The sequence below is a fragment of the Vicugna pacos genome, chromosome 12 (genome assembly GCF_048564905.1).
Source record: "Vicugna pacos chromosome 12, VicPac4, whole genome shotgun sequence".
NCBI classification, from domain to species: Eukaryota; Metazoa; Chordata; class Mammalia; order Artiodactyla; family Camelidae; genus Vicugna; species Vicugna pacos.
In genome coordinates this window covers 5987219-6011678 of record NC_132998.1, presented here as the reverse complement: position 1 = coordinate 6011678, position 24460 = coordinate 5987219, and the positions used below count along the sequence as shown (strand labels likewise).

Genomic DNA, 24460 nt, shown 5'->3' with positions numbered 1-24460 from the left:
AGGAGGTAGGATTTGAACTGGGCCCTGATGAGGGATTGGGCTGTGGGTAAAAGGACAAGGAGAGTCTTCAGACAGGGTGGGGGTGGAGCCTGGAGAACCCAGCAGTAAGACTTAAAGGGTAAAACTGAGCACCCCTGCAGGGCCCAGTGGGGCTGGGAAGGGCCCCTTAGGCTGGAGGGGCCTGCAGGGAATGAGGCTGGGCCCAGAGGGGGCAGGTTACAGCAGCAGTGGGAGCAGGCCCAGCCCTGGGGACCATGGAAGGATCTCAAAGCTGGACGGTGACAAGATGTAGGAAATCCTTTTGGAAGTCAATCCTGGAAGCGGATTAGATTGGAACGAGGTTCAGCCGCCCTAAGGAAGGAAAATCAGCTGAGAGGCCACTGCTGAAATCCAGGCACAAATGAGCATGGACTGTGTACACGGCGGGACGGTGATGAAGCGAGGCCTGTGCACAGTCACCTGTGCCTGCCAGATACTCCTTCTGCTCCTTCCCCAGCCTCCTGAGTCAGATCTCAACACAGCAGCCAGAGCCATCCTGTCAGATCGCTCCCCAGCCCCGCCCTCAGTGCTCCCTGTGTGCTGAGTCAATGCCAAGTCCCACTCCACGCCTGCAGATCTCCCCCTGCCTCTCTGACCTGCATTCCTGCCACTCATCTCCTTCTTCACTCTGCTCCAGCTGTGCAGCTTTAAATATGCCCTGGGCATTTTTCAAATATGCCCTGCCTAGTCCTATCTCAGAGACTTTGCACTAGCTGGTCCCTCTTCCCGGAATGCACCTCCAGGTTAATCTCACAGCCCACGTCATTCAGGCGTCTGCTCAAACTTCTCTTGCTTAAGGGTCTTCCCTGACTGTCTTACCGAAAGTAGCATCTCATCCTCTGTGGCCTTGACCCGGCTTTATCTGTGGCTTTGATAACTACCTGCAGTTCACTCTGGGTTCGTGTGTCATGTCTTTGCTACTTCTCTTCCCCTCTAGAACTGAAGCTCCATGTGGGTAAGGAATTGGTCTTGTTCATGCTGGCGCTTGGAACAGTGCCTAGCATGCCAGAGATGCTCAAGAAGTGTTTGTGGAGTGAATGAGGTGTGGGGCGTTTGAGCCTTGGCCTAGCAAATTGTTTATCCAACCCAGCTCTCATGTGTGAAATAGAGAGATTAGACAAAGTTCATTTCTGGAGTCCTACAGGGTGTAATACCCTGAGTTAGTGCTTTTGAGGAGTGTCAGCAGGACTCAGAGAAGTCTCTCTCCTTGCCTCAGCTCGTAGCACCTGGCAGGTATCGCAGCAGAGGGTTGGGAAGGTAGAGGTGTGGATGGCTGACACGGAGCCCCTAACGCCCTGCCCTCCACCTGCCCCCCTGCAGCCACAAGGCCTCCTGGCGGCTGCCACAGTGACGAGTTCCAGTGCCGGCTGGATGGTCTGTGCATCCCCCTGCGGTGGCGCTGTGACGGGGACACTGACTGCATGGACTCCAGCGATGAGAAGAGCTGTGAGGGAGTGACCCACGTCTGTGACCCCAATGTCAAGTTTGGCTGCAAGGACTCTGGTAAAAAGGACGATTGAAAGGAGACAACATGGACAGGAGGAGACCATATTGAGGGCAGAGCAGTGGCCAGGGAGACGGCACAGTGCTGTGGGGCATGGGGTGGGGACGTTGCGAGGCAAAAGGCTCGCAGAAGCTTGGGCCTGATGCACGGGGGCAGGTATGTAGGGGCCAGGCCTGCACTAAGGGCCCTGGGAACCAAAACCCTCACCGGAGTTGAGTCTCAGCACCTCCGGCAGATTCCTGCCTTCTTTATTGCCTGTGCGAATTTGACAGAAAAAGCCTCAAGGTTCCTAGTGGTCCCCAGGGCATTGCAGTCATGACCTGATCAAAGAAGCCCACTGGGTCTGGAAGGAAGGGCACAGAGAGCCTGACCCCTGGTGCTGTACCCATCCCTCAGCTCGGTGCATCAGCAAAGCGTGGGTGTGTGACGGCGACAGCGACTGCGAGGACAACTCGGACGAGGAGAACTGTGAGTCCCTGGCCTGCAGGCCACCCTCGCACCCCTGCGCCAACAACACCTCGGTCTGCCTGCCCCCCGACAAGCTGTGTGATGGCAACGACGACTGTGGAGACGGCTCGGATGAGGGAGAGCTGTGCGGTGAGGCCCGGGCTGGGGAGGGGCCCAGCCGAGACGCGGGCAGGGCGGCTGGGCACGGGGCCTGGGCAGGGCAGGGCACTGGAGCAGGACGGGCCCTGTGGGGAGAGGTCTGAGACTGGGAAAGGGCAGCTCTGGCTGCTGGGCAAGTAGTACCCAGAGCAACTGCCATCAACCCACATCGATTTAGGACTCATCTTGGCAAGAGACTCAGCTCAGCGTGTCTGAGCGTTGAACCCATACGCAGCCCTGTGAGGCAGATACTAGTGTCCCCTCCATCCTAAACATGAGAAAACTGAGGCACAGAGAGGTTAAATAACTGGCCCAAGGTCACACAGCTGGTGGAGGACTGTGGAGACAGTGCAGTGCGGCCCCTCCCTGCAGGCACAGCCCCCTCACCCACAGTCGTACCCCAGAGCAGTGCGGAGCCGGTGTTCGAGATGAAAGCGCAGGGCTGAGGGCTGATGTGGTCAGGGCAGGCTCCCCAGCCTGCAGCGTGAGTGAGGAGGTGGGGGGAGGAGGCTCTGCACTCAGGATCAAAAGAATGGGGTTAGGGAGGGCCACATGGTGTGACTCGGGGCTAGGGAGCAGAGCAGAGCAGCCTTATCTCTCCCGAGCTAGGCAGAGCGCTGGGCTCCTTGGAGGAGAGGAGTGGGAGACAAGGCCAGCCCCGAGAACTGCTGACGTGTCCTCAGTCTGGGCTGGCAGGCCCCAGGGTGTGTCAGACGACCCTGGGCAGGACATTCCGTACCACATCCCAGCCCATACCACCCGCACGTCAGGAGAAACTGAGATTCAGCCCTCCCAGAGAAAGGCAAAAGGCTGGGGTCCCCACAGTGGGCTCAAAAAGGGACAGGGCTGTAAGGCCAGAGACAGGCGCAGCCAGTGATGCAGCAGTGCTCCTCGGGGAAAGAGAGGATTGGTCCCAGGTGGTGGGTGCCAGGGCCCTAGCCCTCGTCCCGAGGGAGCCTGGGGAGGAGTGAGGCAGAGGAATGGAAAAGAAGGATGCCCCGGGCAGGGTGCCAGGGTTCTGTCTCAGGCACTCGGGGCTTGGGGCCCAGTCAGGCCGTGGTCCTACCTCCTTCCAGATCCTGCCCCTGATCCTGTCCCCTGCCCCTGCCCCCCCAGACCAGTGCTCTCTGAATAACGGTGGCTGCAGCCACAACTGCTCCGTGGCACCTGGAGAGGGTATCGTATGCTCATGCCCTCTGGGCATGGAGCTGGGGCCTGACAACCACACCTGCCAGATCCAGAGCTACTGTGCCAAGCACCTCAAGTGCAGCCAGAAGTGCGACCAGAACAAGTTTAGCGTGAAGTGCTCCTGCTACGAGGGCTGGGTGCTGGAGCCGGATGGCGAGAGCTGCCGCAGCCTGGGTGAGGCTCAGGGGGCGGTGGCTGGGCAGCGGGCAGGCAGGCCAGGGCAGGCCCCTGAGCTGCAGTGGGCCGGGCTTGGGCGGCGAAATGCCAGAGGCCGAGGTTTCCATCCAGGCCTGGTGCCAGGGCCCACAGAGACCCTGCCTGCTCCTGGACGGGGCGGCTCGGGGCAACAGGCCCCCTGTGACCCTCTATCACACCTCTCCCCAGACCCTTTCAAGCCATTTATCATCTTCTCCAACCGCCATGAGATCCGGCGCATTGACCTTCACAAAGGGGACTACAGCGTCCTGGTGCCCGGCCTGCGCAACACCATCGCCCTGGACTTCCACCTCAGCCAGAGCGCCCTCTACTGGACTGACGTGGTGGAGGACAAGATCTACCGCGGGAAGCTGCTGGACAACGGAGGTGACTGCTGCCCACCCGCCCGCAGGGACTGACGCGGGGTGGAGTGCACCACCTGCCAGACCGCACGTGGGTGCTCAGAACCACGGGGCCAGATGCAGGCTGCCCGGAGCAGTGGCCCTTAGCTCCCCTGTCCCCCATACTCTTGTAAATTGGGTTAGATTTTGCTGTTGGTCTCAGCGCCTGACGCCCCGTAATTATTGTCGGCAGAGCTGCCAGCCTGATAATTAACAAAATGATCAGCCTTTCTTTGGAGCGGCCAGAATTGCAGGCTTGCAAGAAAAAAGCCATTTAGCGGGTGGGGTACCTGAACTCTGCCTTCTGTCCCAAGGTAGCCTGACCCATCACAGACTTACTTTAGTGATAACGTTCATTCCTGAGTGCCTGCCCCACACACTGGCCCCTGTGGAGACAGCAAGGAGCAAACCAGACCCAAATGCCTCCCCTCATGGAGCTTCCGAGCCAGTGGGAACATCAGATATAAACACAGCAAATGAGTACACGGACTGAGAGCGGGTAGTGGTGTAGATAAAGAGGAAGGGGGCGTGGTGGGGAGGGAGAGCAGGGGAGACATTTAAATGGTCTGGATGGTCCAGGAAGGCCCCCTGAGAAGCTGACATCTGAGCAAAGACTTGAAAGAAGCACATCTTACTAGAGGAGCTGGTATTGCCTGTAACAGAGAAAACCTGGAACCATCTCAATTGTCCATCAACAAGGGGATGGCTAAGTGATGATGTTCACACAATGTAACAGTTTCTAAAATAATGAGGTCCATACATATTTATGACCATAGGAAAATCTCCACGACCGTTTGTGGAGTGACTTCTAAAAAGTTCTGTCTGCCCCATGTTGCATCTAGGTCTGTGCCCCAAAGTCTCCACCCTCAGCCCTGACCTCCTCCCAGGGATTAGCCCTTCAGAGAGCTGCAAGCAGAAAATAGTTGCCACTTCCCCTTCTCCAGAGTTCTGGAAGCCAGGCTTCTACTTGACCTCTTGGTGCAGGGGGCCTATGTGAGGAAAGTGGGGGTTCTAGGAACGCCAGTTGAATCTGGGGCACCAGAGATATTGGCAGAGGTGTCAAGGTTGAGGGTGGGTCATCCAGGGATATCGTGAGTTCACCCACTCCAGGTGATTCTAACCTCCCATGACCTCTCTTCTGCAGCCCTGACCAGTTTCGAGGTGGTGATTCAGTACGGCCTGGCCACACCCGAGGGCCTGGCTGTAGACTGGATTGCAGGCAACATCTACTGGGTGGAGAGTAACCTGGACCAGATTGAGGTGGCCAAGCTGGATGGGACCCTTCGGACCACCCTGCTGGCCGGTGACATTGAGCACCCAAGGGCGATTGCACTGGATCCCCGAGATGGGTGAGCACCCTGCCCAGCCCTGTTTTGGCCCCATAGTCCCCCAAAGCCTTGTTCAGCCAGGCCAGGCACACCTGTCTCCTTAATGTTATTTGCCCCCTCCGCCCTTCACCAAGAATTCTACTGCAGCCCCTCCCCCGGGCCCCGATCTTGGCCCTCCTGACCCCCTCCCCACTCCCCAGGATCCTGTTTTGGACAGACTGGGATGCCAGCCTACCCCGCATTGAGGCAGCCTCCATGAGTGGGGCCGGGCGCCGCACCATCCACCGGGAGACGGGCTCTGGGGGCTGGCCCAACGGGCTCACTGTGGACTACCTGGAGAAGCGCATCCTCTGGATCGATGCCAGGTCAGCGATCGGCACTGCGCCGGGGGCCTCCATCCTCCCTCCCCTGCCCCTCAGGGACAGGGTGGGGCCGGGGTCCCAGGCCCTGGCGGCCTTGAGAGTGGGGACAAGGCCCAGGGGAGCTGGAGCCAGAACCACGGAAGGGCTGTGCCCAGGAAGAGGACGAGTGAGGGGAGAGGCCAAGCTGGGGAAGCCGTGCTGTGCCGATAGAAGGTGGGGGCAGGGCTGCCTTTTGCACAGGAGTGCCCGGCTGAGGGCTCAGGCACACATCTGTGTGCTCTTCTCGGGGCTGTCTGCCCAGAGCAAGGGGAGACGTTTTCCAGTTGATGTCCCCAAAGGGGGTGCCTTTTTCTAACCTTCACCACAGCCGTGTGTGCTAACAGCTGCCCCGAGGAGAAGTGAGATGAAAGACTCAGGGTATGGGAATTGGAGTCAGAGCTGGGGGGTCTCGCTCCAGGGGGTGCTGTGGGCCAGGGCCTGGAGGGTGGGGGCCCTGGGCTGCGTGCCCTGAGGGCTGAGGTCCCTGCCAGCTCCTCACCCTGCCCCGACCACACTCTCAGGTCAGACGCCATTTACTCAGCCCGTTACGACGGCTCCGGTCACATGGAGGTGCTTCGGGGACACGAGTTCCTGTCGCACCCGTTTGCAGTGACGCTGTACGGCGGCGAGGTGTACTGGACGGACTGGCGGACAAACACGCTGGCCAAGGCCAACAAGTGGACCGGCCACAACGTCACCGTGGTACAGAGGACCAATACCCAGCCCTTCGACCTGCAGGTGTACCACCCCTCCCGGCAGCCCATGGGTAAGGGGCCGGAAGGGAGCCAGCAGCCTCTGTGGAAGCCCTCGGGAGAGGAGGGGGTCTGCGCTGGGACGGCAGGGCTGGGCCAGCCTGCTGACAGAGGAGGGTCTGGCAGCAGGTGATGCTAGAACAGGAAGGGGTGAAGAGGCGGTGGGCCAGGTGCACAAGGCCAGGTACCACTGGACCACCTTGCTTTTCCTCCCCGTCCCCCCAGCTCCCAACCCCTGCGAGGCCAACGGAGGCCGGGGCCCCTGCTCCCACCTGTGTCTCATCAACTACAACAGGACCGTGTCCTGCGCCTGCCCGCACCTCATGAAGCTCCGCAAGGACAACACCACCTGCTATGGTAGGAGCAGCCTCGCTCCTCAGAGCTGGGGCCAAGCCGAGGCTGAGGGGGAGAGCCAGGCCCCCGAGCCCCAGGCTGTAAGTGCAGGCAGACAGCCCCAGCTGGGAGGGACCTGGCGGGAGAGGCCCCGGCCCGCGCGTATGAAGAGGCTGGCTCCCCGGCAGGGGGCGGCCTCCCTGATGGCCAAGGGCCCACAGCAAACAGAAGGATCCAGGAGAATCCGGGGGGCGGGAAGCGCGCAGGCAGGGGCCTGCCCTCAGTGACCTGCCCCGTGCCCACAGAGTTTAAGAAGTTCCTGCTGTACGCACGTCAGATGGAGATCCGGGGTGTGGACCTGGACGCCCCCTACTACAACTACATCATCTCCTTCACGGTGCCCGACATTGACAACGTCACGGTGCTGGACTACGACGCCCGCGAGCAGCGCGTTTACTGGTCGGACGTGCGGACACAGGCGATCAAGCGGGCCTTCATCAACGGCACGGGCGTGGAGACCGTCGTCTCTGCAGGTTCTGCCCTGGCGCTGGACCCCCGTCCACCCCTGGGCGTGGGAGCCCCCCACCCAGCCCTTGCTCTCCGCCCTGGTCCCAGCCCCCACCCCCAGGTCCCCTTGGTCCTGACACTCCTTCTCCAAATCCTTTTCCCTCTCAGTGTGCCAGTCCTGGCTTCCTGATCCCTGTTCCCCCGGAAACCAGGTCGACCCCCTCCCCTCGAGCCTCCTGGCCTATGTCCTGCAAACACTCAAGCACGACTCCCCTCTCTGCCCCCAGACTTGCCAAATGCCCACGGGCTGGCTGTCGACTGGGTGTCCCGAAACCTGTTCTGGACAAGCTATGACACCAACAAGAAGCAGATCAACGTGGCCCGGCTGGACGGCTCCTTCAAGAATGCGGTGGTGCAGGGCTTGGAGCAGCCACACGGCCTGGTTGTCCACCCCCTGCGCGGGTCGGTCCAGGGCCCAGGGTTGGGGGGTGTGGGGTATGGGGTGGGGAGGAAGAGGACTCTGACGTCCCCCCCCGGCACCCCCAGGAAGCTCTACTGGACGGACGGGGACAACATCAGCATGGCTAACATGGACGGCAGCAACCGCACCCTGCTCTTCAGTGGCCAGAGGGGCCCTGTGGGTACGAGCTCGCCCTGCTGCCTTGCTGCCCTCCCCTAGTTCCTCGGCCAGGAGGTGGTCTCAGGGTTCCCCCAGTTGCCCCTCCGTCTCCCCGAGCTCCCAGCTTAGTGCTTGTTCTCACCGCCCTCCCCCGATACCGCACACCCTTCACACATACTCTGTACCCGTCCCCGGAGGTGAAAGGCCCAGCTGGGTCAGGCTTCTGGGCCCCAGCCCTGGTGCCAGGCTCTCTGGCAGTAACACTCCCCTCTTCCAGGCCTGGCTATCGACTTCCCTGAAAGTAAACTCTACTGGATCAGCTCCAGGAACCACACCATCAACCGCTGCAACCTGGATGGGAGCGGGCTGGAGGTCATTGACACCATGCGGAGCCAGCTGGGCAAGGCCACTGCCCTGGCCATCATGGGTGAGAGCAGGGGCAGGAGCAGAGCAGGTGGGGCCGGGCTGGCGGGGAGACAGGGCTGGCGTGAGGGTGGGGCCTTCCCCAGGGTCTCATCCCCTCCTGCCGCCCCAGGGGACAAGCTGTGGTGGGCAGATCAGGTGTCGGAGAAGATGGGCACGTGCAACAAGGCTGATGGCTCGGGGTCTGTGGTCCTGCGGAACAGCACCACCCTAGTGATGCACATGAAGGTCTATGATGAGAGCATTCAGCTGGGTAAGGCGGGGCGAGGGACGGGGGCAGCGGGATGGGGGTCAGAAAGGACAGGACGGTGGCCAGGAGGGGCTGCAGGAACCCCCGGGCACACGAGCAAATGGGGATGAAAACGTGTTGGCTCTGTCACCACCCAAGGGGCTCCTCTTTCACAAGGGCCAGGGGCCCTGCAGGACAGAAGACCTAAGAGCTGTGTTGGGTGATGACCCCCGCAAGGTCCTGGGTAAAGGAGTGACCATCCTGTCCCTGAGCAGCACAAATCTGACACTGAGGTCCTGAGGAGGGTCTCTAACCCTTTCTCTCTGCCTCCACCCGCCTCCAGACCACGGGGGCACCAACCCCTGTAGCATCAACAATGGTGACTGCTCCCAGCTCTGCCTGCCCACGTCGGAGTCCACCCGCTCCTGCATGTGCACAGCCGGCTACAGCCTCCGGAGTGGCCAGCAGGCCTGCGAGGGTCAGTGCCCCACCTCTCCTCCCCACCTGTCCCTGGTCCCCAACCCCGACCCATCCTTCTCTGCGGCCCACCTTCCTCTTCGCCTGGGCAATAGGACTGCATTCATCGTGTATTAAGTGCCTTTCAGGTTAGATGCTGGGTGCCACTGGGGAAGCCAGGGGGCGGAAGTCCCTGTCCCTGTGCTCTGCAGCCTCTACCAGAAGGGGAGGCCAACATGAAGTAGCTCTGGTTTTCAGTAAGATTTTACAGAAACAGATGTCAGAGGGGGCGCCAGGGCCAGCTTCATGCAGGGGGTATGCTGTGAGCTGGGTTTCATAGGGCACATAGGATTTGAGTGTGTGGTATGAAGGAAAAGGGACGATATGCCAGGCAAGAGGTCAAGCAATAGGAGGGTGTGTGCAGGGCCCTGAGGTGCCAACCCGAGTGGCGGGCAGGGTGCTGGGAAGTCATGGGGGAGGCTGTGGGGGAGGGCGGGGTTCCCACGGGTGCTCAACCAGGAGCGCCAGAAGGTGGTGTTTGGGGCAGATTAACCTGGCGGCAGAGAGCCGGCTGAGTGGAGGAGGGAGAAACCAAGGCAGTTAGACCAGTCAGGAGGCTCTTAGCGTAGCTAATCCCAGTACTGGGAGATGCGGCCTAGGCTGGGGTTTAGCAGCTGGGCTGAAGAGAAGGGATGAAACTCAGAGACATTTCACAAGAACTTGATGACTGATTTACGAGCTTGCCCCAGGACAGCATTTCCCAAAGTGCACTCCTGGGAACCTCCCTCTTTGATGTGGTAGATGTTACAGAAAGAAACACTGGGTTGAACAAAGTTTAAGTGGTTTTTTGCTGCGGAAATTCTCAGAGCCTTGAATATGTTCATCTGCACTGAGAATTTTTCAAGGGAAGATTCTAGTGTTTGGGGTCTCCCCAAACTCACTCAACTCAGGGAGCCTGAGCAACCAGGGCCCATTTGGGGATTCGTCTGGGGACTCGCTGTCTGAAGGGATAAAGGCAAGGGAGGGTTCTGGGGTGCACGGATAGTGGGCCCTCATAAGAAATGGGAAAGTGGGAAGGGGACTGGCTCAGGAGTGAGGTGTTGGAGACAAGGGTGTGGCACAGACCAGAAGGGTGAGGACAAAGAGGTAGCTAAGGTGGAAATCTAGACTTGGGCGTCATTCAGTGCTTTTGTCTTGTCTGAGCCTCCCCAGATTCTTTCCAAGGCCTTTGGGGATGCCGGGTTTCTTTCCAAGGCCTTTGGGGATGCCGGGTTGGGTGGAGTGAGGCTGGACTGGAGGGTAGAGCGTGGAGAGAAAGCTGGGTCTCTGCTGCCCTCTCGTGGTGGCTGGGGGTCTCGCAGGTGGAGAGCTGTGCGCTCCTGTTCCCACCTGCCGCCAGGTGACCTCCCTGCCCAGGCCCCAGGCTGGGGTGTGTGTGTGGGTTGCGGGGGAGGTATGACGGCTGGGAGGAGACATCAGGAGGGTTTGAAGGTGACAGAAGCCAAGCTTAAGAGGTGTCCACAAGGCTCGTGCTGAAAGTGTCCTTGTGTTTCAGGTGTGGGCTCCTTTCTCCTGTACTCTGTGCACGAGGGAATCCGGGGAATCCCCTTGGATCCCAATGACAAGTCAGACGCCTTGGTCCCAGTGTCAGGGACCTCCCTGGCTGTCGGCATCGACTTCCACGCTGGTGAGCCATTTGGTGGCAGGAGGAAGTGGGACATGACCTTCAGGGTGGTTTGCTCTGGGAGTCCAGTGGGAAGCTGCCTGACCACAGCTGCCCCTTCCCTGCTATCTCTCCTTCCAAGCCCCTGGGTCCCCCAGCTCTCGGTCGCCTCTATCCTGACCCCATTGTGCTTTTGACCCCCTCCCCACCCTGTCTCTGTCTTATCCCCATGTTGGCTTTGCCACCTCCAGAAAACGACACCATTTACTGGGTGGACATGGGCCTAAGCACCATCAGCCGGGCTAAGCGAGACCAGACGTGGCGCGAGGATGTGGTGACCAATGGCATTGGCCGTGTGGAGGGCATCGCAGTGGACTGGATCGCAGGTGAGCTGTGGGAGGGCTGCGGAGCTGCAGGTGAGGCAGGCAGAGGGCTGGGGAAGTGGGGTCTGAGGAAACGGGGTAGGCAGGAATGGCTGGGGAGAGGTAAGGGCATGGGGGGCTGGGAGGGGATCAGGTACACGCCTGTCCACCTGAGCCCCCAACCTCCACTACTCCTTCTTCAGGCAACATCTACTGGACAGACCAGGGCTTTGACGTCATCGAGGTCGCCCGGCTCAATGGCTCTTTCCGCTATGTGGTCATCTCCCAGGGTCTGGACAAACCCCGGGCTATCACTGTTCACCCAGAGAAGGGGTAAGGAGCCGGACAGGCTGGCCAATCCCCACTCCTGGCTCTGGTCTGGCCCGGTCCCTCGGCCACAGGCCCCCTGTCCTCCATGTTCTGGGGACTGACCCCCTCTTCCAACTCCACCCCGCAGGTACTTGTTCTGGACTGAATGGGGCCAGTATCCACGGATTGAGAGGTCTCGGCTAGATGGCACCGAGCGCGTGGTGCTGGTTAACGTCAGCATCAGCTGGCCCAACGGCATCTCGGTGGACTATCAGGTTTGGACACAGTCTCAGCCCTGGGGCTGATGGGGTGGACCCTGTGCTGTGGACAGACGCTCCCTTACCCTGTTCCCCATTGAATCTCTCTATCATGAGGCTCTGTAGGGGGACAGCATGGACTCAGGGAGTCATGGGGTCTCCTGGCCAAGCCCCCCCCAGTGTAGGGCTCCTGCCACCCCAGAGATGACAGGGGGTCACTCAGAAGTGGGGACTGCAGGGATGCCTAGAGGTCAGCAGGTCAGAGGGCAGGAGGATGTGGAGGAAGGAAGGGAAAGACGCGAGAGGCAGGAGTGGGACGTGGGGGCTGGAGGTGAGGTGGGCGCCTCTGGCCCACAGGATGGGAAGTTGTACTGGTGCGATGCCCGGACCGACAAGATCGAGCGGATCGACCTGGAGACGGGCGAGGACCGCGAGGTGGTTCTGTCCAGCAACAACATGGACATGTTCTCAGTGTCCGTCTTTGAGGAGTTCATCTACTGGAGTGACAGGTGGGCCTTCTCCCCCGGCCTTCTCTTGGGTCATCTGTTCCCTCCCTACTGGCCCCGGCTGACGTCCTACTCATGGCCCTTCCCTCCCCAAGGACTCACGCCAACGGCTCCATCAAGCGTGGGAGCAAGGACAATGCCACAGACTCTGTGCCCCTGCGGACAGGCATCGGCGTGCAGCTCAAAGACATCAAAGTCTTCAACCGAGACCGGCAGAAAGGTGAGGCTGCGGCTCTGGGCTGGGCAGGAGAGGCCAGAGGGCACCGCCTGGCGGGCCAGAGTGAGAGGGGCTGGGAGACAAGTTAGACCCACTTCCAGCATCCCGGAGACCCTGGGGTGGCGAAGAGAGACTGAGGAGTTGAGCACAGGGGCCTGGAGGGTAGTCTGAACTGAGGGCACCAAGGCAGAGCTGGGCACCAACCAGAGCTTCCACCTCAGCTGAGATGACAGAGGCACCAAGGCAGGCCCTGCCCTCTGTAACCTCCGCCTTCCCCGTGCCCCAACTCCTACCCCAGGCACCAACGTGTGTGCGGTGGCCAACGGCGGGTGCCAGCAGCTGTGCCTGTACCGGGGCGGCGGGCAGCGGGCCTGCGCCTGCGCCCACGGGATGCTGGCTGAAGATGGGGCGTCGTGCCGCGAGTACGCGGGCTACCTGCTCTACTCCGAGCGCACCATCCTCAAGAGCATCCACCTGTCCGATGAGCGCAACCTCAATGCGCCGGTGCAGCCCTTCGAGGACCCCGAGCACATGAAGAACGTCATCGCTCTGGCCTTCGACTACCGCGCAGGCACCTCCCCGGGCACCCCCAACCGCATCTTCTTCAGCGACATCCACTTTGGGAACATCCAGCAGATCAATGACGATGGCTCGGGCAGGACCACCATTGTGGAGAGTAAGCCCAGACTCCTGTTCTTCCCAGGGAGTGGTGGGGAGAGGGGAGGAGGGGGCGGTCAGCACAGACTCAGGGCCAGCCAGCCCAGTCCTGCCCCAGATCTGAGTCCCACTTGCCTCGGCGACCCTGACAAACGGCCGGCGAATCACACTATACCCACTGTAGTTCCTTGAAAGTTCCCCTCCGCTGGAGTCAGAGCTGGCCCCCTGTAGCGCTCGTTCTGCCCCCAGGCCGCACAGAATAAGCGAAGCTTCCTCTGTATCTGGTGCTCCCGGCGCAGTCTGCACAGACAGGGCGGGCTCAACCCCAGACACAGGATTTCAGCCACTTGGGCAAGTTTTCTGTGCTCTCCAAGCCTCAGATTTCTCGTCTGTGTAAAGGGACAGGATCACCTGCCACAGTGGGTGGGAAGGTTGGCTCAGCCCAGGATGCATCTTGTGCTCCGTGGAAGGTGGTGGCTGTGAGAGCTGTCATCCTGGGACAGCCTTTCAGCTCTTTGAAAACTGCTATTTTGTGCCACCAGTTTTCTCTTCTCTGGTCTGGATGCCCCTGGGTCCTTTGCCTCGTTCGTTTGTTCATGTATTCATTGCTTCTGTCCATTAAGAACTGCCAGGCATGGAACTAGGTGCTGGGTACACAGTGGTGATAAAAACAGACCTGTCCTTCAACCTCCTTGGCCATTTTCTGCTCCACAGAGTCCAGTCCACATGTCTGTCTAAAAATCTAGGGTCCAAAGCTAAACTTGATACTCTGTAATCGTGGTTTCATCAGGAGAGACCAGCAGAAGTGTCCTTCAGGCTATTGTTCAGGCTACAATACTTCTATTAATGCTGGCTTCTGGCAGCCACATCGCCAGACAGCTTGAAGCCACCGAAACCTCTGAGTCTTTAAACTACTGCTCGGCTGCATCTCTCTCATCGTGTACTTAGTTCTTTAACCAGAGTTTAAAATGTCTACAGAACAACCCAATTCAGGGTCTTTTTAGGTAGGAAACTCCCCAGTACAGCCCACGTGGGATCTGATTTACTGAAATCCAGTTTGCACCCAACTTGGCAGAACTCTAGCTCCAGGGAAGTGTGACCACAGCATAAGGCCAAGTCTACGCAGCGGTGGGGAGACACAGGAAGAAGGATTAGGGGATTGACCATGGATCATTTGGGTGGGATATAGGGGGTACAGGAAGGGTTGGGGGCACGGAGAGCTGCACCCCCACATGCTTCCCAGATCCCACACTTCCCGTCCAGCCCCACGTATGCCAGGGGGGTGGGTGCCCCAGGCCATGCCCTTATTTCCTGCCCAGGTTGCCCCTTTGCTCTGCTCTCTGGCCCCATCCTGACCCATCACTGCTTCTCTCCTCGCAGACGTGGGCTCCGTGGAAGGCCTGGCCTATCACCGTGGCTGGGACACTCTCTACTGGACAAGCTATACAACGTCCACCATCACTCGCCACACAGTGGACCAGACCCGCCCAGGGGCCTTCGAGCGTGAGACAGTCATCACCATGTCTGGAGACGACCACCCACGGGCTTTTGTGCTGGACGAGTGCCAGAAGTGAGCTGTAGGCCCAGGGCATGGGGAGGGGTGGGCCACAGGCCGGCAGAAACTGCCGCTGGGCAGAGCCAGGCAGGGGATGCAGGAACAAAAAAGGCTGACTCTAACCTGTTCAGCCTAAGAGTTCAGCCACTTCCTTGCTGTGTGACCTTGGAGCAGTTGCATGACCTCTCTGAGCTTCAGTTTCCTCATCTGTAATAGGAGGACAATAACATTTCAGGTGCCTTATCAAGGGGAGGATGAGGGGGCTGTGGAGGATACACTGGCTTGGTAATTAATTGATTTATTCATCAGAGAACTGTGTTCAAGGCACATAATAGGTTCTCTACGTCTGGTATTCCAAGATTTAGGCAGATTGTTCACTGAATATCTGTTGTGTGGAGCCTTGAACTGGGTGCATTTAAGCCACCTAGCTGGGAAGAGAAATCACTGGTGGGAAACACTGATGTTGGCAAGACTGGATGTGATGACCAAGAGGCATCATGGGGGTGGTAGACTGGCACAGGGCCTGGAAGGAAAGGCCAGGGAAGGGCAGCCCAGATAGGGCAGAGCTTCGAGCAAGAGCCAGAGGAGGGAGGGCTCCAGGCAGGGAAGGATGTGAGGGGCCTGCCCCACACCCAGCCCAGTCACAGGGATCCCGTGGGTGGGGCAGGCCTGAGGACGCCCAGGAGACTGGGCTCAGGGTTGCAAAGGGAAAATTTGGGAGGAAACCACCCTGGGGTGGTGCACACCCCCGGCCTCCAGCCGCTCTGCTCTCCTGCCCGGGCAGCCCCCTGACTCAACTAGTGGGCCTCTCGCGAACCCCCCACCCTCACCTTAGCGCCCCTGGCCCACACGCCAGCAAAATGTTTTCTCTTGGATTCAGCAGCGCTTGGAATGTTTTCCCAAAGCTTTACTAGGAAACTAAGGGAGAAACAAAACCCCAAAGCAGCTGCTTAGAAACCGTGAGCGCTCTGAACCCGGAGGCCTTACCCTGAGGTGACGGAGGTGCGGCCCCAGCCTGGCCTGCCCGACCAGCTTGAGGGCCCGCCGCTCCCCTCCTGCCTCAGCGCCGCCTCAGTCCCGCCCCACACATACACAGCTTACGACAAGACCCTGTCTTCCCGCCGTGACCCTCAGTGACTTCAGCTGCCTAGGGCTGGCCTCAGGGCCTGACCCTCGTGGGCCTGGAGCCGCCATGGAGGGGCCATACTCGGGGCCCCTTTGCCGGCCTCCCAGCAAGTTCAAGTTCCCTGCCTCGATTCAGAGGCTACAGAGCATGGCAGCTTCAGAAGCCCCTCCCAGCTGCCCTCCAGGTTCCTTTGCTCTGAGCCCAGGAGATTCAGTCCTTCGCTTAGCAAATGGCTTTCGAGAAGCAGTGATGTGCTGGGGATCCAGTGGGGAGCAAGACATATTGGATTCCAGCCCTGATGAGACTGCAGGGAGCTTCATGAGTGTGTGACGAGGACCTGACCCAGGCTGGAGGTCAGGGAACGTGCCCTGAGCCAGATCTGGAGGAGACAGAGTGAAGTGAAGCCAGGCATGGTACCAGAAAAAGAGCTCAACTGTCTGGGAGAGGCTCTCCCTTGGCCAGAAGGAGCAAGCGCTTTGGAGGATGGGGAAGGAGCCAGTGTGGACCCAGGTGGAAGAGTCAGGGGCCTCCAGGTGGCCGGGTTAGAAAGCCACGGTAGTCCTGGGTGCTGACTGCCTACCTCTCAGGAAAGGCTCTCCTCCCGACCCTTCCCCACGGCTCAACTTGGAATCCACAGTGACAGCATGGATCGTTCTGCCTACTGCAGCAGTTTGTCACAATAAGAGGAAAGCTACTTCCCACCACGGAGTGAGCGGGCTATAGCTGGGTGTGGGCGTCCCTGGTCGGGCACCGACAGGCACGGAAGACAACGCCAGCAGCTGCCCTGGGACCCCCATTTTGTCCTGTGGAGGCCGGAGGGAGACGCCTCCATCCACTCTCATCCTGATTCCCAGCACCATCCAGAACGCCGCCTCATCCCAACAGGCTTGGGAGCAGCCAGCCCCTCCTGGATGGGAGGGGAGCATCCTTCTCCTACCTGAGTATAGTGGCAGGATGGAGAGACTGGGGGAGGGGAGATGTTAAAAAAAATGAGACCTGGAAAGGTTTGAGGAGACAAGTCCAGCAGCGGTGGCGAGGACAGCTCTGGCCAGAACAGCAGAGGGGGCAGGGCAAGGAGGCCCAGGGCTGGGAGGCAGAGGGCACGTCCTGTGAGGGAACGGAAAAGCGGATCTGGCTCTGGTGTGGCACGGTGCTTCTCAAACTCCAGGATGCGGAGCAGTGGAAAGTCTGGTTCCCTGGCCCCACCCCACCCTAACTGTGTGTAAATCTCCGGGACTGGGGACCCAGGAGTCACCATCCAATGCGGGTGGTCTGAAGACCACGCTCACACCAGTATAGTGCTTGACTAGCCCTGAGGCCTTCCACGCCTGTCTCTGGGGCCCCTCTGCCCGCCAAGAGGAGCGCAGCGTGGCTGGCCGTTCCCACTCCTTTACTGAGAGGGAGCTGAGACTCAGAGGGGCCAAGAGGCTGGTTCAAGGTCAGAGTTAGTAGGGGGCGGATCTGGGGCTCAGATCCCAAATATGCAAGGGCCTTAAATTACGGTGAAGGCAATTCTCGGGAACTTGATGGTAGGATCCATGTACCCCCAGGACCTAGGACACACTGGACATTAAGCAAGGGTTTCCTAGGTGTCAGGAGAAGAGAGCAGTTAAGAATAAAATCATAGAAAATCCTCATGTCACAGGTACAGCTGTCATTTCATTCTCAGACCGCTCTAGGGGGCAGGTGGTATGGTTTTACCCCTGTTTCATAGAGCGGAAAACTGAGCCACAGAGGGGTTACGTGACTTGCTAAGGTTCCTAGCCAGTCAGTGGTGGATGCAGGGCCAGAGGCCCAGTGCCTGACTGTCTTTGCTACACTCTCAGTGAACGCAGATGGCTGCTTCAGACACTGAGAAACACTTGTGCACATGCACACACACACACACGGGCTGTGTGGCAGCCCTTCCAGGGCTGTGTTGGCCTTGGCGGCTCTGCGGTTGCCTGTGGTGCTGGGGTCTGGTTCACACCCTGGCCGACCCCCAGGTCTGGTCATTGCGCACCCTGGCCTGAGCCCTCCACAGAGGACTCCCTGGCTTTGGGTCCTGATTTCCGGGGCCCTCTCCTCCCCCAGCCTGATGTTCTGGACCAACTGGAACGAGCAGCACCCCAGCATCATGCGAGCAGCCCTGTCGGGAGCCAATGTCCTGACCCTCATCGAGAAGGACATCCGCACCCCCAACGGCCTGGCCATCGACCACCGTGCCGAGAAGCTCTACTTCTCCGACGCCACCCTGGACAAGATCGAGCGGTGCGAGTATGACGGCTCCCATCGCTATGTGAGTCTCCGGGCCGCAGGGTGGGTGGCACAAGGGGGCTGGCCCGGGGGCCTGCCATGTAGCCAGGGAGGAGACGGCCCAGGCACAGAGCAGGAGAGAGGGAGGCCGCCTGGCGTGGTGGGAGGAGCTGGGAGGACGGTGAGGAGTCCTAGCCAGCCCTGACGTTGCCACTTGGCTGTCCTCAGCCTTCCAGGCTTGGTTTCCTCATCAGTTAAGTGAGGGTGGCGGTAGGAGGCCTCTGCGATCCTGCCCCCTCTGTGACTGTCGTGGAGGGGTGGAGGCGGGGCAGGAGAGATCCCCTTGACGGTGCTGATGCTGTCACCACAGGTGATCCTGAAGTCGGAGCCTGTCCACCCCTTCGGGTTGGCAGTGTACGGGGAGCACATCTTCTGGACCGACTGGGTGCGGCGGGCTGTGCAGCGGGCCAACAAGCACATTGGCAGCGACATGAAGCTGCTGCGTGTGGACATCCCCCAACAGCCCATGGGCATCATCGCCGTGGCCAATGACACCAACAGCTGTGAGTGGGGCCGCTGCCACCCGCCTTGCTCTCCTGCCCACCGTGCCAGCATGTACACACATACTGCACCCTGGGCCTGCTCCCCCAGTGCCTCCTTGTGCTCACACGCACGCTCATACACATCTTCACCCCCAAGAAACTCCAAAACACTTAACACTCCTCTGTTCCAGCTCCCCCAAGACATCTGTGCGTGCACACACACATATACACATTCATACGTGGTCTCGTCCACATCTCTGGACCCCCCAGCACGTGCTTTAGCCGTTCCTCCCACCCAGAACCACACACACCCTCCAGAAGCTGATCTCACACCCATCCCAGGCTCTGCCTGCTCCCCCCTCTGCGGGCACGTGCACAGACACAAGCCCACACTCGCCTGGCTGACCAAGGGCCCTCCCCCCACAGATCTGCAGCTTTCCTGGCCCCTCGCACACTCCTTACACGTGCCCTAGGGCCCCTGCCACAACACACATGACCTCAAGGCTCCTTAGACTTGAATCTCCCCAGAGCAGGCCTCAGAGCCCCAATCACCCACATAAGAGCACACATCCTCCACCCCAGGCCCATCCCAAACACTCCCCCGGCCTTCCCACAGCAGCTCCCACCCCAGCCGTGAGCCACCGTGTCACAGCGGGTGCCATGGAGCCCGGTGGAGCAGTGTGAGTGGGTGTGGCATTCTGTGTGCACAGCAGAGACCGCTCTCAGCCCCGTGTCCTCCATTCCCTGCCTCAGGTGAACTCTCCCCTTGCCGCATCAACAACGGGGGCTGCCAGGACCTGTGTCTGCTCACTCACCAAGGCCACGTCAACTGCTCCTGCCGAGGGGGCCGCATCCTCCAGGAGGACCTCACCTGCCAGGGTGAGAGTCTGAGGAGGGAGGAGGGCGCCTGGGGGACCCTGGGCGCAGATGGGGACCGTCTCCTCCCAGACTGTTCAGCCCCAAAGCCTGTCACCAAGGAGAAGCAGGACGACCTCAGTTCCTAGGAGGAGACGGGTATGGGCTCTTGGGCTCCAGGGTGCCAGCTCACGGAACCCCTCCACCTTCCTCCCCAGCGGTGAACTCCTCTTGCCGAGCACAAGATGAGTTCGAGTGTGCCAACGGTGAGTGCATCAGCTTCAGCCTGACGTGTGATGGCGTCTCCCACTGCAAGGACAAGTCTGACGAGAAGCCATCCTACTGCAGTGAGCGCCTCCCCCAGCCCCAGGGCCCCCCACCCGCCTCCCCCAGCCCCAGGACATCCCCCTCCGCCTCCCCCAGCCCCGGGGCCCCCGCCCCGCCTCCCCCAGCCCCAGGGCCCCCCGCCTGCCTCCCCCAGCCCCAGGGCCCCCGCCCGCCTCCCCCAGCCCCAGGGCATCCCCCTCCGCCTCCCCCAGCCCCGACCCAGCCTCCTGAGTCACCAGTCTCAGCCCCCAGGAGAGTGGGCGTGGGAGTAAGGGGGGCAAAAACCCTGAGTCCAAGAAGGCGTTTGGGGAGCTCATGCAGGGCAGAGCCCGAGGGCCCCGTGCCAGGCCCAGAGCGGGAGCGTGCGTTTGCCCAGGGAGCAAAGGCACTCATGACGCCTCGCAGGGGCTGCCCCTCCCCTGTGGCTGCGGCGACTCACGGCCTGTCCACACCCCCACCCCACCCCCCGCAGACACACGCCGCTGCAAGAAGACTTTCCGCCAGTGCAACAACGGGCGCTGTGTGTCCAACATGCTGTGGTGCAACGGGGCAGACGACTGTGGGGACGGCTCCGACGAGATTCCCTGCAACAGTGAGTGGGACCCGTGCCAGGCCTCGACCCCCCAGCCCTGCCTCACCCTTGCTCCCCAGGCCCCGGGGAGTCTGGTTCAGGGCAGGGCAGTGTATAATGGGCCTGGGCCTGCCTGGCCCCTACGGGGAGGACCCCGCTTGATGGCACCGGGCGGGCGCTGTTCTAGAGACGGCCTGTGCTGTGGGCGAATTCCGCTGCCGGGACGGAACCTGCATTGGGAACTCCAGCCGCTGCAACCAGTTTGTGGACTGTGAGGACGCGTCTGATGAGATGAACTGCAGTGAGTGATGCCCCCTTCCTGGGTGCCTCCTTGGCTCCCCTCTCCTCCTCCCCCGGGTCCTCTTAGCCTTCCCGGTGGCCCACGTGGTAGCCCCAGTCCTCTCCCAGCCTGCCCCATCCATTCCCTGCCGCCAGGTGTAGACAGAGCCCCCCCATCCCCAAGGACACGGTTCAACTTTTTAAAACACATGAAGGCACCATGGGGGCCAGCAGGTCCATGGGAGGGTGTTTGGAAGCAACCTGGTCATCACCCTCATCCCCGCTCCCCCTCCCCGCCAGGCGCCACTGACTGCAGCAGCTACTTCCGCCTGGGGGTGAAGGGCGTGCGCTTCCAGCCCTGTGAGCGGACCTCCCTCTGCTATGCACCCAGCTGGGTGTGCGATGGCGCCAACGACTGCGGGGACTACAGCGATGAGCGCGACTGCCCAGGTCAGGCCAGTGGGCCGAGTACAGTGGGCAGCGGACCCTCAAGGTGGCTGCGCCCTCATGCCTCCCTCACCCTCAGGTGTGAAGCGCCCCAGATGCCCCCTGAACTACTTCGCCTGCCCCAGTGGGCGCTGCATCCCCATGAGCTGGACATGTGACAAGGAGGACGACTGCGAACACGGCGAGGATGAGACCCACTGCAGTGAGTGACCACAGCACCCATGCACCTGAGCTGGGCATCCAAAGGACTTGTGAGGGGCGGGGGCTTCACCAGAGCCACTAAGACCTTGCCCAGGCCCCACCTCTTGGTTCCCTCCCAGGAAATGCCCTCCTGGGAAGCAGGCACCCTGGGCATCACCCCTGCCTCTACCCAGACCCTCTGGCTCAGAGAGGGGGCCATCTCCCTAGCTCCTGCTGAGCCGCCGACAAATGGTGCCATGGGAAGCTCTCCCAGTCGTCCTGTGGCATCTGCCTGCCCAGCTGAGTGCCCTGCCGTCCCTCCCCCATCTAACTATGGCTTCCAACTGCCCCAGACAAGTTCTGCTCAGAGGCCCAGTTTGAGTGTCAGAACCATCGCTGCATCTCCAAGCAGTGGCTGTGTGACGGCAGCGATGACTGCGGGGATGGCTCGGACGAGGCGGCTCACTGCGGTGAGGGGTGCCTGGGGTCAGGTTAGGGAGGTGGCCATGGGAGGGACAGGCCTCCACACCCTGCCTGGGGGCAACAAAACAGTGGGGACGTCACCCCAGCTGCTCCACCCACTCCTGAGTCTCTCTGTGGCTCCCTGTTTCCTCCACAGAAGGCAAGACGTGTGGCCCCAACTCCTTCTCCTGCCCGGGCACCCACGTGTGCGTCCCTGAGCGCTGGCTCTGTGATGGTGACAAGGACTGTGCTGATGGAGCTGACGAGAGCGTCACAGCCGGCTGCTGTGAGTGGCGGTACCATGAGGACTGGGGTGGGCAGCTCATGGCCACAGTCTCACTTTGCAGAAGGGGAAACCGAGGTCAAGGAGAGGAAATGCTTCAGCAGGGGTCACTCAGGCGGCCAGTGTCGGAGCCCTATCTACAGCTCGGGTGTCCAGATGCCCCGTCCAGTGCTCTGCCTGTCCTACCATCAGAGCACGGGAAAGTCAAGGGGTGACAGCAGCAGGTCAGGTGGGGGCTGAGGGGCTGTGTCCACCTCTGTCCACAGTGTACAACAGCACCTGTGACGAACGCGAGTTCATGTGTCAGAACCGCCAGTGCATCCCCAAGCACTTCATGTGTGACCACGACCGTGACTGTGCCGACGGCTCCGACGAGTCCCCGGAGTGTGGTGAGCCTGGGGCCGCGGCGGGAGGGGGCCCTGCCCTCGTCAAGCCCAGGCCACCAGCCTCACCTGCTCCCTCCATCCTCAGAGTACCCGACCTGCGGCCCCAACGAGTTCCGCTGCGCCAACGGGCGCTGCCTGAGCTCCCGCCAGTGGGAGTGCGATGGTGAAAATGACTGCCATGACCAGAGCGACGAGGCGCCCAAGAATCCGCACTGCACCAGCCCAGGTGGGCCTCGTGCATGGCTCCCTTCCCCATCTCGGCCCCCAGCCCCATCCCCGAGGCCACCCGGGACCCCGCTGACCCGCCACCTCTGCTCTCCCCAGAGCACAAGTGCAACGCCTCCTCGCAGTTCCTGTGCAGCAGCGGGCGCTGCGTGGCCGAGGCGCTGCTTTGCAACGGCCAGGACGACTGCGGCGACGGCTCAGACGAGCGCGGCTGCCACATCAACGAGTGTCTCAGCCGCAAGCTCAGTGGCTGCAGCCAGGACTGTGAGGACCTCAAGATCGGCTTCAAGGTGCGTTGCGCCCTGGGCAGGAGCCTCCACACCCCGGAGCCTGGCAGGGACGCCCTTCTCCAGCCCCCATTCATTTGTTCACTCAACAAGGGCTAATTTGGCTCCTCCTCTGCCAGGCGGGGTCCTCGGCGCTGGGGACACAGCACTGAGCACAACAGAAAGCTCTGCTTGGTTGGGTCTGCATCTGTTTGGAAGGCAGAGCCAGCAGGCTTTGCTGGCAGACGAGGTCAGGGGCATGAGAGAGGGAGGGGCGTGCAGATGCCAAGTCGGCCCCAGATGTTCAGGTTTGTGGTTCGAGGAGGAGGCAAGACAGGAGAGAGAGTCTGGGAGCTGTCACCATAGAGACGGCATTTAAGTCATGAGTCTGGATGAGATCCCCAAGGGGGCCAGTGTAGATGGAAAAGAGGAAGGTCTAAGGCCTGAGCCCTGTGCTCAGCCACGTGGAGGGCAGGGCGGTGAGGGGCAAGCAGCAGAGGGGCTGAGCAGGGGCAGCCACTGGGGCGGGAGCACAGCCAAGCGAAGGCAGTGTTGGAGGAGGTGATCAGCTCTGTCAGACAATACTCACAGGCCGCGTAAGATGAGGCCTGAGCATCAAGCTCCAGACGTGGTGACATGGCGGTCGCTGGGGCCTCACTTCAGTTGTTTTGGTCGGGGTGAGAGCCAGGCTGCTCAGTACCTGTCCACTGCCTGCCCCCCTAGCCAGGCTGGGCTTCCCTGTCAGAGCCAGCTACCCAGGATGGAGGGAGCCGGAGGCCCAGGAGAGCTTCTGACCCCAGGTCTCCAGGGTGGGAGGCCTGCAGTTCCTGGGGTGGCCCAGACCCCTGCCGGTGCCCACCCAAGGCTCCCTGTGCCCGCAGTGCCGCTGCCGCCCTGGCTTCCGCCTGAAGGACGATGGCCGGACGTGCGCTGACGTGGACGAGTGCAGCACCACCTTCCCCTGCAGCCAGCGCTGCATCAACACCCACGGCAGCTACAAGTGCCTGTGCGTGGAGGGCTACGCCCCCCGCGGCGGTGACCCCCACAGCTGCAAAGCTGTGACTGGTGAGACGGGCACTTAGAGGCTGTGCGGTTGGCCCAGGCAGCCGGCGGGGGTTGTGGTGGTAGGGCTGGGACGGCCAAGCTGAAGACAGGCTGGGGATCTGGGGGGGCTCGAGGGAGCCTCAGCCGGCAGCTGAGCCAGGACCCTCCGTCTGCAGACGAGGAACCATTTCTGATCTTCGCCAACCGGTACTACCTGCGCAAGCTCAACCTGGATGGCTCCAACTACACGCTGCTGAAGCAGGTGCCAGACCCAGCCCCCCTCACCCCACCAACCGCCCAGCCCACAGCTGCTTCCCTCGCCCTGCCCAGCCCCTCATTCTCTGCACTTGGGCCCATGATCATCACTCCCCCACTGACTTCTCCAGCCATCCACATCCTGACTCTTTGGTCACCCCTCTGCCCACCCCCCAGGGCCTAAACAACGCTGTTGCCTTGGACTTTGACTACCGAGAGCAGATGATCTACTGGACAGACGTGACAACCCAGGGCAGCATGATCCGAAGGATGCACCTTAATGGGAGTAACGTACAGGTGAGGCCGGGAGCCGAGAGCCAGCCCCAGGGTCCCTCCCCGAAGGCCATCTTCCCTCCTCCCCACCCCGCCCACTGAATTACGGCTTCTCTTCCCTCCCCACTGAGCCACTTGCACGACTCTGCTTGTCCTCACTCCTCTCTCCAAGCCCAGCGGGCAAGGTCTGGGAGAGT

At 61.0% G+C, this 24460-nt stretch overlaps 1 protein-coding gene across 1 annotated transcript in view; it reads left to right on the top strand.

Annotated features, from left to right (window-relative positions):
* The window catches only part of LRP1 (LDL receptor related protein 1), a 76863-nt gene that overhangs the window by 37971 nt on the left and 14432 nt on the right, over window positions 1–24460 (top strand). Inside the window, exons 21-58 of the mRNA XM_006217930.4 lie at window positions 1360–1542; window positions 1940–2140; window positions 3266–3511; window positions 3722–3919; window positions 5078–5282; window positions 5462–5626; window positions 6184–6428; window positions 6640–6771; window positions 7053–7280; window positions 7542–7716; window positions 7801–7895; window positions 8151–8300; window positions 8409–8549; window positions 8869–9003; window positions 10537–10668; window positions 10896–11030; window positions 11210–11339; window positions 11464–11590; window positions 11930–12081; window positions 12174–12298; window positions 12594–12971; window positions 14333–14522; window positions 17707–17911; window positions 18239–18431; window positions 19164–19289; window positions 19484–19612; window positions 20065–20184; window positions 20351–20464; window positions 20743–20892; window positions 20969–21091; window positions 21423–21539; window positions 21689–21817; window positions 22081–22203; window positions 22286–22426; window positions 22525–22715; window positions 23573–23756; window positions 23912–23997; window positions 24168–24287. Coding sequence (XP_006217992.1) covers window positions 1360–1542; window positions 1940–2140; window positions 3266–3511; window positions 3722–3919; window positions 5078–5282; window positions 5462–5626; window positions 6184–6428; window positions 6640–6771; window positions 7053–7280; window positions 7542–7716; window positions 7801–7895; window positions 8151–8300; window positions 8409–8549; window positions 8869–9003; window positions 10537–10668; window positions 10896–11030; window positions 11210–11339; window positions 11464–11590; window positions 11930–12081; window positions 12174–12298; window positions 12594–12971; window positions 14333–14522; window positions 17707–17911; window positions 18239–18431; window positions 19164–19289; window positions 19484–19612; window positions 20065–20184; window positions 20351–20464; window positions 20743–20892; window positions 20969–21091; window positions 21423–21539; window positions 21689–21817; window positions 22081–22203; window positions 22286–22426; window positions 22525–22715; window positions 23573–23756; window positions 23912–23997; window positions 24168–24287 — 6119 coding nt within the window. The remainder of the gene's footprint in view (window positions 1–1359; window positions 1543–1939; window positions 2141–3265; window positions 3512–3721; window positions 3920–5077; window positions 5283–5461; window positions 5627–6183; window positions 6429–6639; window positions 6772–7052; window positions 7281–7541; window positions 7717–7800; window positions 7896–8150; window positions 8301–8408; window positions 8550–8868; window positions 9004–10536; window positions 10669–10895; window positions 11031–11209; window positions 11340–11463; window positions 11591–11929; window positions 12082–12173; window positions 12299–12593; window positions 12972–14332; window positions 14523–17706; window positions 17912–18238; window positions 18432–19163; window positions 19290–19483; window positions 19613–20064; window positions 20185–20350; window positions 20465–20742; window positions 20893–20968; window positions 21092–21422; window positions 21540–21688; window positions 21818–22080; window positions 22204–22285; window positions 22427–22524; window positions 22716–23572; window positions 23757–23911; window positions 23998–24167; window positions 24288–24460) is intronic.